Raw genomic sequence first — 13501 nt, forward strand, 5'->3', positions numbered from 1 at the left:
ACCCTTGGCGTCATAAACGCCTTGACGCTGAAATATCAGCTAAAAAAATTTAAAATATATATATATACGCCCTTGTTTTGCCTGCTCCTTCTCACTGGTCACTAAGGGAGAGGGATGAGGTATTAATTAGTCTGTCGTTAATATCTAGGACAACAAAGTCAAGTTGCCTCTCAGTTTGCCGAGAGTTTTTTTTCATCATCATTTTGCCTGCCTGCTCTGTTGATAGGAATGAGTCATCGCGGGTTGCGACAGTCACCGGAGGATCCAAAATGAAAAGGGACCTCCCTAGAGAAATCCAGTCAGATCCAATTAGCTTGATTAGGGATAGGAGAAAGTTAGGTGGTGTCAGAGCGCTTTCCCTCGCTTGATTGAATGGAAAAATATCGTTACTGCCTCATTATGCGGTTTACTTTTGTCAACCACCACATGTAGCGTTTCGCTTTTATCTCTCAATAATCGTCTCAAGGAGCAGAAACTCTTCTGGTTGACATGGAATTAATTGCCAACCTCCCACGGAGCCACTGGGAAATTCTACGGATCGTTAAGAGCCAAGATGACACAGATCCAAACCTTTCAGCGTCCGGAAGAAAATCGGATCGGAGAGGGGCCCCACTCCCTTGGCGTTGCGAGCTTGGATTCTGAAGTAGTAGACGGTGTCCAAGTTGAGGTCTACGATCTGGTGGGTGAGCCGGTCGCCGCTGATGGACTCCATAATCCAGTCATCAATCGGAGCGTTCTTGTCCAAAGTATAGAAGAGGATGTAAGCTGAAAAAAAAAAAACAAACCAGTCTCTCCATTAGTGTGGCAATCAAATTTTAACGGGCTTCCGTCACAAAACACAGATAAAATAAGCACCAGTGCTAAGAAACGTTAACAATTCGTAGGAATAACCCTGCCAGGAAATGAAATTTTGGGCAGAAGAAAAAAAACCTGTAAGAAAGGCTGAGAGGTCTGTGCCAATCCAACCTCAACACTACCCTCTGCCTAAATTTGAAAACATTTTTTCCTTTTTTTTTTTAATTTTTAAATTTAAATTTCTTTCTTTTTATTTATTTCTTTCAATTTCTTTCTTTTTTTTTTTTTTTAAACCACAAGAATGGTCATGGACAAGCGGTGTGAGGATGGAAGTTGTACATTTTTCTGGGTGGTGTTTTTTTTTTTCTTCTTGTTTTATATTCTGGGATTTTATTTAGACACCCATAGCTTGGGTTTCCTAAAGCTTTGACTTTTGACCTTCTTTGACCATGACATTTGAATTAATACATATGAAGTTATGAAAATATAGAATCAGAGAATGGTTAGGGTTGGAAGGGACCTCCAAAGCCCATCCAGTCCAACCCCCCTGCAAGGAGCAGGGACATCTCCAACCACATCAGGTTGCTCAGGGCCTCATCCAACCTGGCCTTGAACGTTTCCAGGGAGATATATATGTTTCTCAAATTAACACAAACACCCTTGCTCAAGCATTTGTAGGGATGAAGATTTGGTTGCTGGGAACACTTCTGCTCTCTACAAGGAGTTGTTTCCCCTGCTTGACACCTCCAAGAAACACTTGACCACCTACACAGCGAAAAACCCCTATGAGAGTGGTTCTTCAACCAAGAAAGAAGTTTGCACGTGGACGTCGGGGGATCCAGCCCGCTCTCAGGTCTGAATGCTGCAATCGATGGAAAAACTCCTACCATGAAACCATTTCATGCCTTGGAAATCAGGAAACTGGGAACTGGAAGGCAAGATTCGCTGGGGAATCAGGACCATAAGCGCTCATTCCAGTGTGTTGGCCATCAGAATGATGATTTCTTCTCCCAGATGGCTAAATTAGGTTAGTGGAAACGGTATTTCATCCAAACTTCCTCCTCTTGGCCATGGTCCAAAGGATTGTGAAGTGTTGATGGTAACGTAGAGCGAAATTCTACACAGTTACGCAAGTCTAACCCAGGAGTCATTCCCGTTGGGCGATGTCCGCATGGAAATATATCCCTACTTTTTTATTACCGCTAACACAAATTGGGATACTTCCCCGGTGTCACTCACAAAAGCTCATCTGATGCCACCGAAGCCCTACAGAGTCACAACCGTTAAAACCCAACCCAGTGCTCTTCACGGGACGTCGTTGTGGAGCGTTCCGTCTCTTCCGTTGATACTTCTCAACGCTTCAGCAGATGACTAGCGGTAACGGTGACATACGCCCACTTCCTCCCACAGGAAAATGCGTTGTAGAACCGGTCTGACCCAACCGCTCGTAGTAACGTGAACGCGGCGTGCACGTTTTTTTGAAGATGAGCAGTATTCCTCCTAATAATTACAAGCCTCTGAGCAGACTCAAATGATCATTTAAACGCAAAATCTCAGGTAGAACTCCACCGTGTTTTTCAAATTAAATTAACAGGAAACGTTTGTAATGGATTTCTTAATTAGGCACTAAGGTTATGTGCAATATTTTTGAGAAAAAAAATATAATCTGTCATTATGAAGCATCTATTAAGTTCAGTTCTTGTCAGTCAATAGTAGAGGTTTTTTTTTTTCCTTAAATTGTTCTTGCCAAGTTAAATATCTACCAATAAATTCTCCCATTATGCGTGGCACCGAGCAACCTATCATTATCCATATGATATATCGCATTATCGGCGCAGTATTTCATATTAGTGGTTTCTAACTATGACTGAGCAGCACGTACCACAAAACCTTTGCTTAATTGCTGCGTTTTTAAACTTACATTACTGCTCTTAGCACCGAAAAAGAAAAGATTTCTATCCGCTGAGTTCTAGATCTTGCGGTATTCCTAACGATTCCTTGAATTCTAGACCCGTTGGCCGATAAAAGAAAGAGAAAATAAAATAATGTCAGATTAAAAAGCATCCGCGGGAAAAAAAAAAAGAGATAAGGAGCGGCAAATGATCAGAAGAGTAAAATAAAAAGGAAAATACAAGCTAATGTAAATGTTTACCAGTAATTTTTCCGTTGGCTTCCAACGGCGGCTGCCAGCTGACAATGACAGCCCGGGGCTTCCCTTCCCGCGTGATGACTGTCAAATCCTTGGGAGCAGAGGTGGGAGCTGGAAAAAAGAGAAAATAATTGAAACCAGAAGTTATTCACCTTCTTTTTGAATTCCTTACACATCGTAGTAGGCATGAGCTATTCAGTAGGCACTTACAACTTACTTAGATCCTTTCCAAACGTGAGGAGAAGAGGAGGCTCCGGGGAGACCTGAGAGTGGCCTCCCAGTGCCTCAAGGGGGCTGCAGGAAAGATGGGGAGAGACTCTTTAGCAGGGCCTGCTGGGACAGGACGAGGGGGAATGGTTCCAAAATAGAGGGAGGTGGATTCAGATTGGATATTAGGAAGAAATTTTTTTACGCTGAGGGTGGTGGAGCACTGTCCCAGGTTGCCCAGAGAGGCGGTGGATGCCCCATCCCTGGAAACATTCCAGGCCAGGTTGGCCGGGGCTCTGAGCAACCTGATGTGGTTGGAGATGTCCCTGCTCCTGGCAGGGGGGTTGGACCTGGTGGGCTTTGAAGGTCCCTTCCAACCCAAACCATTCTATGATTCCGTTCTCCGATACTAACCTTTCTGACACATTTTCATGAATAAACCCTTCCCCTTCCTAGATTTTCTGTCTTTTGTGAGGTTAAACCAGTCGAGCTCCTGTAGCACAGGCTTTCCACGCTGGCGATCACCACGTGAGCCCCGCTGAAGGGCTGAAGTTGAGCTCTGCTCTCAGCAGATTGCGAACACAAGACATCGTGAGAGAAATCGAAGCTTTAGCCGTTTCCCTTAGCACTCATTAACACCAGTAATGGTTGCGTAGGCAGATCCAGAGATGGAACTTGGCTTCGAGAGTCGCTTTTGAATTACGGGCATAACAACTGTCCCTTTGGCACGGCAGTAATCTCCAGCGAGTTCTGTACCGATGCCGACACGTACGTTCTTTAATATCGTTACGGGAAACCCAACACGCGCAACGGGTACAAAACAGGCAAGAAAGATCAGCAGTGCTGGATGCCCTTAATTAACAGAGCCGCTCCATCAAGCTCAGATAATTGCATTGCAATCACGTGGGAAAATCTAAGGACACGTAGATTCCCCCTTATTTTCCCTTCGTTAATTAACCGGCCGGTACTGTGATTTTCATCTAAAAAAGGAACCCAACAAATCAATATTTACCAGCAGACTTCGTTTGGTACCTGCTGGTAGAAACTGATTTGTGGTGGCACCTCGAGTGTTTTCAAGGCCACCAGTCACCTTCAGGAAAATCTAGCACGTACTATGTTGGTGCCCAAATGTACATGTTGCTGTCTACAACAGATGAAGAAGAAACAAAAGAAGCAAAATCACAGAATTTCTTCTCTATGGACTATAGCAAGACTTATAGGCAACCCTAAAGACTATGGAAAACACTGGAACAGGTTGGTAGAGCACTGGACCAAGGTTGCCCAGAGAGGTGGTGGATGCCCCACCCCTGGAAACATTCCAGGCCAGGTTGGCCGGGGCTCTGAGCAACCTGATCTAGTTGGAGATGTCCCTGCTCCTTGCAGGGGGGTTGGACTAGATGACCCCTCAAGGTCCCTTCCCACCCAAACCATTCCACAATTCTATGATTCTACAAGTCTTTCTCCAGGATATAACCTGTCGTAGTTCAGCCCCAACGGGGACCAGACTACGCAGTCTCTCTCTCACTCCCCCCACTCTCCGAGAGAATAGGAGGAGATTTGACAAACAAAAGAAAACCAGGGAAAAAAAAAACCAAACACGCGGGTTGAGATTGAACAAAAAGTAAATTTAACAGTAATGACAGAAGAAAACAAGACAGTGATGGAACACAAATACAGTACAATAACTCACAACAGATCTCCACATCCAGTCTCTTCCAACTAGCAGGGGGCCTCCCTTCAGCACCCTCCTCACTTATATACTGAGCATGATGTCAGATGGGATGGAATAGCCCTTTGGCTAATTTGGGTAAATTAACCCCAGCTGTTAGCTAATTAGTTAACTATCCCAGCCATAGGGGCTACCAGCTTCAGTTCTCCACCCAGCTCAGGTAGATATTAACTCTATCCTGGCCAGAACCAGGACAAACCTCATGCAGTTCAGTGAAGTTACTTGAAAGCAAATCTGCTTGAGATTTTCAAAAGCAGAGCTCAACAGCTTACTCCAAAAAAAAATTGCACATTTACCTACCACAGTTAATTGAAGGCACACAAAAGAGAGAGAAACAATTAATTTCGGAAAGAACGCTCTTATCTGAAGAGATGACTCCATCTTCATCCCTTTTCCAATATTTTATATCCCACTAAGCTAGGGTTACATTTAATACGTATCTGAGGTCCGTTATCAAAACCGCATTTAGACCCCTTCAGAATCTGAAGTGTCTTTCAGGTCCCGGCTTCCTGCTTAGAAAACACCACTCAACTGCTCGAGAAGAGCAGCTAAATGAAGCCTTCAAAGTGTATTTGTTTATTACGAGCATATTGTTCATCTTAATAATGGCTGCTTGCTAGAAATGAAACATAGAGGTATAAAAATATGGAGCATAGGAAGGACGCCAAACTGTCGGCAGGGCACTTATTCAAGTCAACATTTTGCCGTTTTGCACATCCACCACCTCTCTGGGCAACTTGGGGCGGTGTCTCTGCACCCTCAGCGTAAAAAATGTCTTCCTTATATCCAGTCTGAATCTCCCCGCTTCTAGTTTAAAACCGTTATCCCTCGTCCTGTCCCAGCAGGCCCTGCTGAAGAGTCTCTCCCCACCATTCCTGCAGCCCCCTTTAGGCACTGGAAGGCCGCTCTCAGGTCTCCCCGGAGCCTCCTCTTCTCCAGGCTGAACAGCCCCAGCTCTCTCAGCCCGGCCTCACAGCAGAGCTGCTCCAGCCCTCTCATCATCTTTGTGGCCTCCTCTGGACCCTCTCCAACAGCTCCATGGTTGTTCTTTAGATCCCTTAAGCTCCTGAGTCAAGAAGGTGTGCTATCCATCCGTCATTAAATAAAAGCAGTCACTAAATCCTTTTCACCAAGAGAATTAAGATGGGAACTCGTGACCTTGAGACACGCAGAACTTCATAAGTCAAAATTTCAAAGTGGTAAAATCATTATCTACTAGTAAGAGAATAATTAGTCTCACCTGCTCCTGGGTTTCTTCGAAAAATGAAATCTATTTTAAATTAGCATAAAAAGTCAGAGATACTTATTATATCCTGGGGCAAAATATTACATAGAGAGGTGGTGGGTGCCCCATCCCTGGAAACATTCCAAGCCAGGTTGGCCGGGGCTCTGAGCAACCTGATTTGGTTGGAGATGTCCCTGCTCCTTGCAGGGGGGTTGGACTGGGTGGGCTTTGAAGGTCCCTTCCAACCCTAACTGTTCTGTGATTCTATGACTCTACCTTCTCCTAACTTCTTGCAATGACACCAGAGCTCAGTAGAATGACTGCTCTGCTTTGCTGCCCCCAAAAAAAAACTCGAACAAATAACAGTTAATTTTGTACGTACACTGTCGGTTTATGCAGTTCGGATGAACTTGGACCAGGCTTTAGATGATAAAACCCAAACATCTTGCCGTACCTGCTTCATAGGTGGTGGCGTGCGCGGTCATGCTCCAGGTGCTGGACCGTCGACCTTTGGTGACCATGACGGAGAACTCGTACATGGTGTTTGGTTTCAGGCCTATCACTGTGTGACTCAGAGCGGTCGTATCGGCCGACTGCAAAGAGACGGAGCACAAAACATCTTCAAAGCCACTCTTTTTTTGCCGGTAGCCAAGCAAAACACAGTGACAATGGATTTATTTTTTGAGCTCTATCGCTACTGCGCACCTTCACAGGAGTATTTTGAGCACCATAAATATGATACTAAACTTGCTGCCTACAATTTAGGCCGTTAAATAAATTATTGTGATGCTTTCTCTTTCCCCAGACAAAGCGATTTGCCCTGCGTTGTTTTTTTTTTCACATGTAAATTGGAAGCTAACCCTACGTCCTTCATCTATGCCCATACAAGGGAAAAAAAAAAGGAACATTTTCAGCCTCTTTGATGGGTTCCTTTCTAAAAAAACCTTGGTTTTAATATCTTCTCATTTTTAGTTGAAGCCTAAGAAAGCATTTTTACCACTAGAATGGTCTGGACTGAGGCTTCTCAGCTCCTTAGGTTAACACATATTTATGATAGAGATCGAAACACGATCTTTTCAAGCTACGAAGCTTGGTGTGCAATCCTCCGGCGTCAGCAACTTTCAGGACAGCGAGTTAAAGGTGCTGTGCACTTCTCCATCTTTATCTACCGATAAATGTGAAGTTCACTGAGGAAGGACAACTTACGCATGATTTTCCATCGGAAGACTAACTTGGTCTTCGCATCTGGGCCGCGGTTCACAAGAAGGCATCTTGCTGGCATGCATCAGCAATGCCGTTCTGATGCTAACCGTCAGATGACTCAAAAATAAATTGACTTTCACTAAAAACGGGACATCGAACCGCCAACATGTCACAGAATAAAGAAGTAATACTCAAGGAGGAGAGGGGAAAATTTACGTGCAGAGACGTTAACGAACGCGCTACGTACGCATACATGGTACGACGCTTTATCGCAAGCGCTCTGACAAGCGTTTTGCACGCTACTTAAGAGGAAGACTTAACGCAACACCAGATTTTATCATCTTCATACTCAATTAAAATTCCTACTTTCTTGGAAATCAGCGGTTTTGCAACTTATCTTTACTTGGGGTTTAATCCAGCAGAGAATTTCGCCCTATCAAAAATCTTACCGAAGCAAAGACAGCACTTGTAACCTACGTGTTCATAAACTACTCAGCCAAAAAATGGCAAAATCTACCTGCTAGAGTTTATACGAGTTATTCTTGGACTAAAGGCTGGATTTCCATATAGAGAATAATAATTTTCTCCCCCAGAAATTTTTTTTTGGAAGAAATGAAATGATTGACAGCATAAAATAGTCATCAGCACGAATGAGGATAACTAAATCTGATGACTATCACGATGAAATTGCTTGATATTACACACGATGAGGAAAAAAAAAATCACATGGAAAACCCAATCAGGGTTGGAACCTATTTCTTGACAAAATAGTCTTTAGTGGAGCATAAAGACATCGGGTTCTTTTTCGTAAAAAAGAAAGTTATTTGTCTCCAGCTGAGTGTTTGTCTTTGACTGTTTCGCTCAATACTCAAAATTAGCATTTCAATAGTCGCAAACGTCCTTGAAGTTAAGATCGTGTTGAGATGAAGGGGGTGGAACTGTAGCGAGTGCCTTTAGTCATGCGACGTCACGCCTGTCTGGGACGGTTTGTACAAAGTGAAGTTGGCAGGGCAAAGTTAAATTTACAAACTTCCAGCTTCAACGGCAAAGGCTAAACCCTTCGTTGTATTAGATTTGAGAGAGATTTCTGAAGCAATGGGAGACGTCAACGGGAAAAGCTCAAAAGACGGGGACGTTCAATGCCAACGCACTGGCAAGTGCTACGGGGAAACCTAATTGTGAGCCTGATCCAAACCTCTCTGAAGAAAATGGAAGCTTTCCCCACTGTTTTCAAAGAATAACAATAGTTTTTCTCTTGTTCCCTTGAAAAAAGAAAAAAAAAAAAGTGGTGATTTCAAGAAAGTAGACCCACTTGTAAGGGTTTTTTAATTATTTCCTCTTCTGGGTGATGGAAGGGGAACAACTGAATCAGACCCTTACAAGCTACCAACAGACTGGCCAAACTAGAGATGGTGGCAAAAAATAAGTAATTTCACTCTTGCTTCTCTCCTCTTCAGCCTCCTGCTCCTCAACCATCTCCCGGAGCCCTGCGTGGTGGCTCTGCGGCGGATGTCCACCTGGTTTTAGCAGAAAGCCAACGAGCTCGACACCTCTGAGCAGGACGTACTCTGCACAGCGGACTACCAGAATTATTTTGGCTCATTTTCCACTGCACACAGCGCAGGAAATGGATCAGGAAACCACAGAAAATGTTAAAAATTGACCGCGATTGGCAAAACATGATGCTGTCTCTTCAGGAGCTTTGATTTCATCACCAGAGCTGCAAACTGTAATTCGCTGTGCTCTACTCGTTTTGCTAGGCATGGAAATCCATCTAAGATCTCGACTCTAAGTAGGAGTCAGATCATGGCGCGGCATTCAAAACACCACAACGCATGATTTTGGCATCCTTAATTATCTAAGAGCTTGTTACAACCGCACGAGCATACAAAATCGTCACGTCAGCATCTGAGGTCGTCAAAAGTACGGCAACAGATGTAAAAGCAAGGTATGGACTTTAATATCTTGTAAAAAAAGCTATAACTTAAAAGCTTTAGAGTGGGTCAGCAGCAAAAAAGCCAGCTGACCTAAATCTCCTCTCAGCGCAAATGGCGCTCAACCGAGCGCCAGCAAGCTGGATTCTGATGGAGATGAAAAAAATCACAATCTGAAAAGAGATGGAAGGCAAGAGTTTCTCCACCATCATTCGCACTTCTTCCAAAAATTGCCTGGGAAAGATCTCGAGATGAGTCTGTAAGGTAGGTGTACCCCAAATCTAAAGAGATGGAAGGCAAGAGTTTCTCCACCATCATTCCCACTTCTTCTGAAAATTACCTGGGAAAGATCTCGAGATGGAGTCTGTAAGGTAGGTGTACCCCAAATCTACAGAGGTGGAGAACGACGCACTTTTGGTAGGACAGAGAACAGTAAAAAAGGAGGGATCCACGTATAAAAATACATCCATAGCAAACAACTCGCTCTGGATCAACATGATCTTTCAGGCAAGCGAAAACAACCGTCATGGCAGGGCACGGGAGGAAGGTCATGCCCATCACGGAGAAGGCAGGTGTTCTATGAGACACGATAAATAAGCTGAGGAGAGTGGAGAAAGGAGGCTTATTGCTCAAAACAGAGCGAACAAAAATGCCTGAAGGTTGTGCTTGTTCCTCCCCCTTCCCTGTCCCGCCGTATCTCTTTGCACAGGTTTTGGCACTGTTTTTATTCAGACTTGAAACGGAATTCTCATACAGAAAGTAGCACGCTGCTGTTATAACCAATCAAATTGAGTTTTCTTGTCAACTAACCTTCATTTTTTGCTATTTTGGAATATATAAGTGGGGGGAGTTGTCATACAGTACGGGTGGGTTTGCAACTGATATTTCTTCCTCTTCACGCTACGCTATCGTGCTACCAAGTCTGCGACAACGTTCTATCCGATTGGTAAAGAGTAAAGATCAAAACTTTCAACAATTGGCACATGGAATTAAAATACGGAACTTTCCCCCAACTAAACGCATGGGTTTCTAGGAAGTGGTAGTTACTCAGGCAAATTTCCTTTGGGTTGAAAGGGGAATTTTGGTTGAGGGAAGCTCGTCAAAGCCAATTCAGAGTCTTTGCAAAACAAAACGTGAAGCTCGTAAATTCAGAACGCGTTAAAATGTCACCTTGTACTTAGCACTTGTCGAATAGCTCATTCTCCATCGGACCGTGTAGAAGCGAACCTCCGTAGTCTTTTGGTTCTTTGGGACAGAGTTGTCTGCCCAGATGACCCTCACTGCATCATGCGTAAGTGCAACAGCCTGGACACCTACTGGTGGGAGCATGGGGGTGGAGATATCTGGGACTGAGGTAGGGAAATCATCAAGCAAAGGATAAAAATCAACTTCTAATGGATCAATGGGGTCTGGGTCCATACATCACCAAATGAGCATTCCAAAAGAAATGAACAGGTAAGTTAAACAGAAAAAAAAACCAAAATAAAACAAAACCAAAACACAAACAGCCACCAAGGGGCACACATCACGATGGGTTAAATGCATGGCATTAATGAGGAGGAGGAACATGAGGAGAACAGAAAGAAAGGCATTAATGCAAAATGAGAACGCATCAGTAACATTTCAGTCACATCACTACAACAAAACCAACCAGCGCTACGTGCGATTTTCACGACCTGTTTAAACATCTCCAGGTATGCCGTGATCCCTTCACATGAAGATGAAGTCAAGGCACAGCGTTTCCTTAAAATGATCTACATTTTCTTAAAAAATTGAATCATTTAAATGAAACGTTATTGGAAACATCTACAAAGTGGAGAGCGTGTCATCTTCCAACCCGATTTATGCATGACATACTTGTGTAGGAGTTACCTAGGCTTTTCTCTCTTGGAAGCCTCTTGCAGGCTCTTTGGTTGCTTTAGGCTCTTGAAAAGAACATATTCTGCATCTCCTTCAACGTTTATTAGGCAAACCAGGCCGTAATTTCACCACTGCAGCGAAGATCTCGCAGTGTTGGGTTAACACCATCAGCTCGTTAAATGTGCACCTCCAGGCGTGGAGATCATGGTGGTCTCTGGGGAGGAAGAGGTTGAGCACCGTGCGCAGGCCACGGCGGTGTTCTATGCAACGTCGGGGTAAACTCCGTCTGGTTTCATATCCGTTGTCTCTTCCCTTTTGGGCTGCACGGTGATGGTACTCACACGGGAACCGGAGATCACTTCTCCTTGGTTTAAACACCTCTGTATCGGTTGAAGGACTCGGTCAACTTCTGACCTACCTTATAAAACTATACTTACTCATTCATTCTTTATAAGTTGCGAATTTTCCAAATGCAATTTCAAAATGCTGCGGTTAAAACGCAGAAAAAGCACACCAAAAAGTTGCTCTGTGTTTCATTTCACCCTAAAATAATGTGCTAATTAATTTATCAAAGCATAAATGACTCTAACAGTTCCTCACTGACAGTTGCTACAGTTTGTCTGCTCCGTGTTCAATTCCAGCTCCTGACACTCTTTGATCACTCTTTTTTTTTTTTTATGGTTTTATAATTAATTATTCAGATCTTCGGGAGGTCACAGCCTTCGGAACGAAAACCAGAGGAGACAAGGATGTTTAAAATGTATGACAGGCCATGAGGTTCCACCTGCTTCTTCTGTTGTTTCTTTCATCAAAATCTGCTTTATAAGAAATTTAAATACGAGAGTTGAAGGAAATTAAGCAACCCAGTTGCTCTTGTAGTGACCCAAAACTCCAACACACCTTCCACCCGGGGAGGGATTGGCAGTTGAATCTCTTTTTTGCCCAATCCTGGTGAATCCAGCTTCTGCAAGTTGAAAGTCAAGTTGTTTTTTTTTCCTGAAGTTTTCCAAAATCATCGTCTGTAAACTTTGGAAGGTGAGCAATACCTGTTTCTCTTGGGTTTTTTTTTTAATAATATAATATAAATAAATGGTCAAACTCGATCATCCAAGATAATTCCACTTCCAAACCATATCATCACTGACCTGAGGAGGAGGGAAATGTCTATAATCCATCAGATAAGTCCCTCAATCCTTCCTTTGTTTCCCACCAAAGTCTGATTTGTTATTATTTACCCGCGGACATCTGGAAATTGCAATCTCTTGAGAGAAAACAGTTCCTTGCTCTCTTTGGAGTTGTTTCGTGAATATTGCATGGTTAACGCAACTTTATTTTCCACACCGTATCCACAGAAGCCCACACCAAAGTATGTCCTTGTATACGCTAAGCAGACACACAAAGACACAATTTTGGGGTTTTTTTTTGGTGTTCAGGGTGCATCAGCTCAGCTGCTGCTTGGAGAACCCAGTTCTCGTGCTTTCCTGCTTTGCTAAAAGCCTTTTTTTGAGCTGTTCTTCCATGAATGACCCAGGCCACCTTCTCATTTCAGAGGCTGCATCCCGTGGGTGGGAGGTGGTGGGAAGCTCCCGGTACGGACGTAAGAGAGAAGGACCGAGGTGGATTTCTCGCAGACGCTCATGGGTTCAGCTCACCACAACAGAGCCCAAGCCTGAATTACCTTTTTCACAACCTCGTTTTGTTTCCGAGAGGCTACATGCAGACATCAAACCAAACCCCACAGCCCAGTCGGGTAATTTTTAAATCGAATTGATGGAGAACAAAAACCTTAAAAATAAAAGTATATGCGCGAATCCTGAGGCAAACTCACTGGAAAACGATTTTTACAAGACACACGCTCAGTAAGAATGACCTCTGTAGACTTCAGACAAGAACAAAGATTCGTAATTTTGAGGAAGAACTTCCCTGACACTTATTACATTTATTAAATCTAATATAGCTTGTTACGGTTGCCCTTGATTGTGTAATTAATTTTTTTTTTTTTTTTACCTCCTTCTGACTTTCCAAGATTTCTTATGGGAATACTTCACAAAACCATACGGAAAAAACAAAGTAATTTTTCCTTGTAGAGCCACAGAAGCACCATTTGGGTGATTTATCCCTCGCGGTCCACCCAAGCCAGCGTCGGTGATCGGGTTTGCTCTCAGTGACACAGCTCCCTTTCCAGGCAGCTCTGAACACCATGGGTGAAACGCGAGGGAAAAACCGTCGCCAAACGATGCTGTGGCTCCAGAGGAAAATCGCTTTTTAATTTTTTTTTTCTTTTTTTTTTTTTTTCCCTTCTCAGTTCTGTTCTTTTAACCCCTCGTCAGTCCCATCCACGCACCAGTGACCGCAGAAAAACCACGAGGCATTACGGCAGACAGCGCTACGCCAGAATC

The 13501-nt window shown here is 43.7% G+C and overlaps 1 protein-coding gene across 2 annotated transcripts in view; it reads right to left on the bottom strand.

The window, feature by feature from the left end:
- The window catches only part of LOC147596216 (netrin receptor DCC), a 356938-nt gene that overhangs the window by 35511 nt on the left and 307926 nt on the right, over nt 1-13501 (bottom strand). The window contains exons 17-20 of one of the 2 annotated variants that reach the window (XM_086770507.1): nt 10413-10591; nt 6560-6698; nt 2948-3055; nt 571-765 (exon numbers count right to left, since the gene is read on the bottom strand). In XM_086770507.1, coding sequence (XP_086626633.1) covers nt 571-765; nt 2948-3055; nt 6560-6698; nt 10413-10591 — 621 coding nt within the window. Of the gene's footprint in view, nt 1-570; nt 766-2947; nt 3056-6559; nt 6699-10412; nt 10652-13501 lie in introns of both variants that reach the window. The other variant, XM_086770506.1, reaches the window with a different exon arrangement.

The sequence above is a fragment of the Chlamydotis macqueenii genome, chromosome Z (genome assembly GCF_036417535.1).
Source record: "Chlamydotis macqueenii isolate bChlMac1 chromosome Z, bChlMac1.mat, whole genome shotgun sequence".
Classification (NCBI taxonomy): Eukaryota; Metazoa; Chordata; class Aves; order Otidiformes; family Otididae; genus Chlamydotis; species Chlamydotis macqueenii.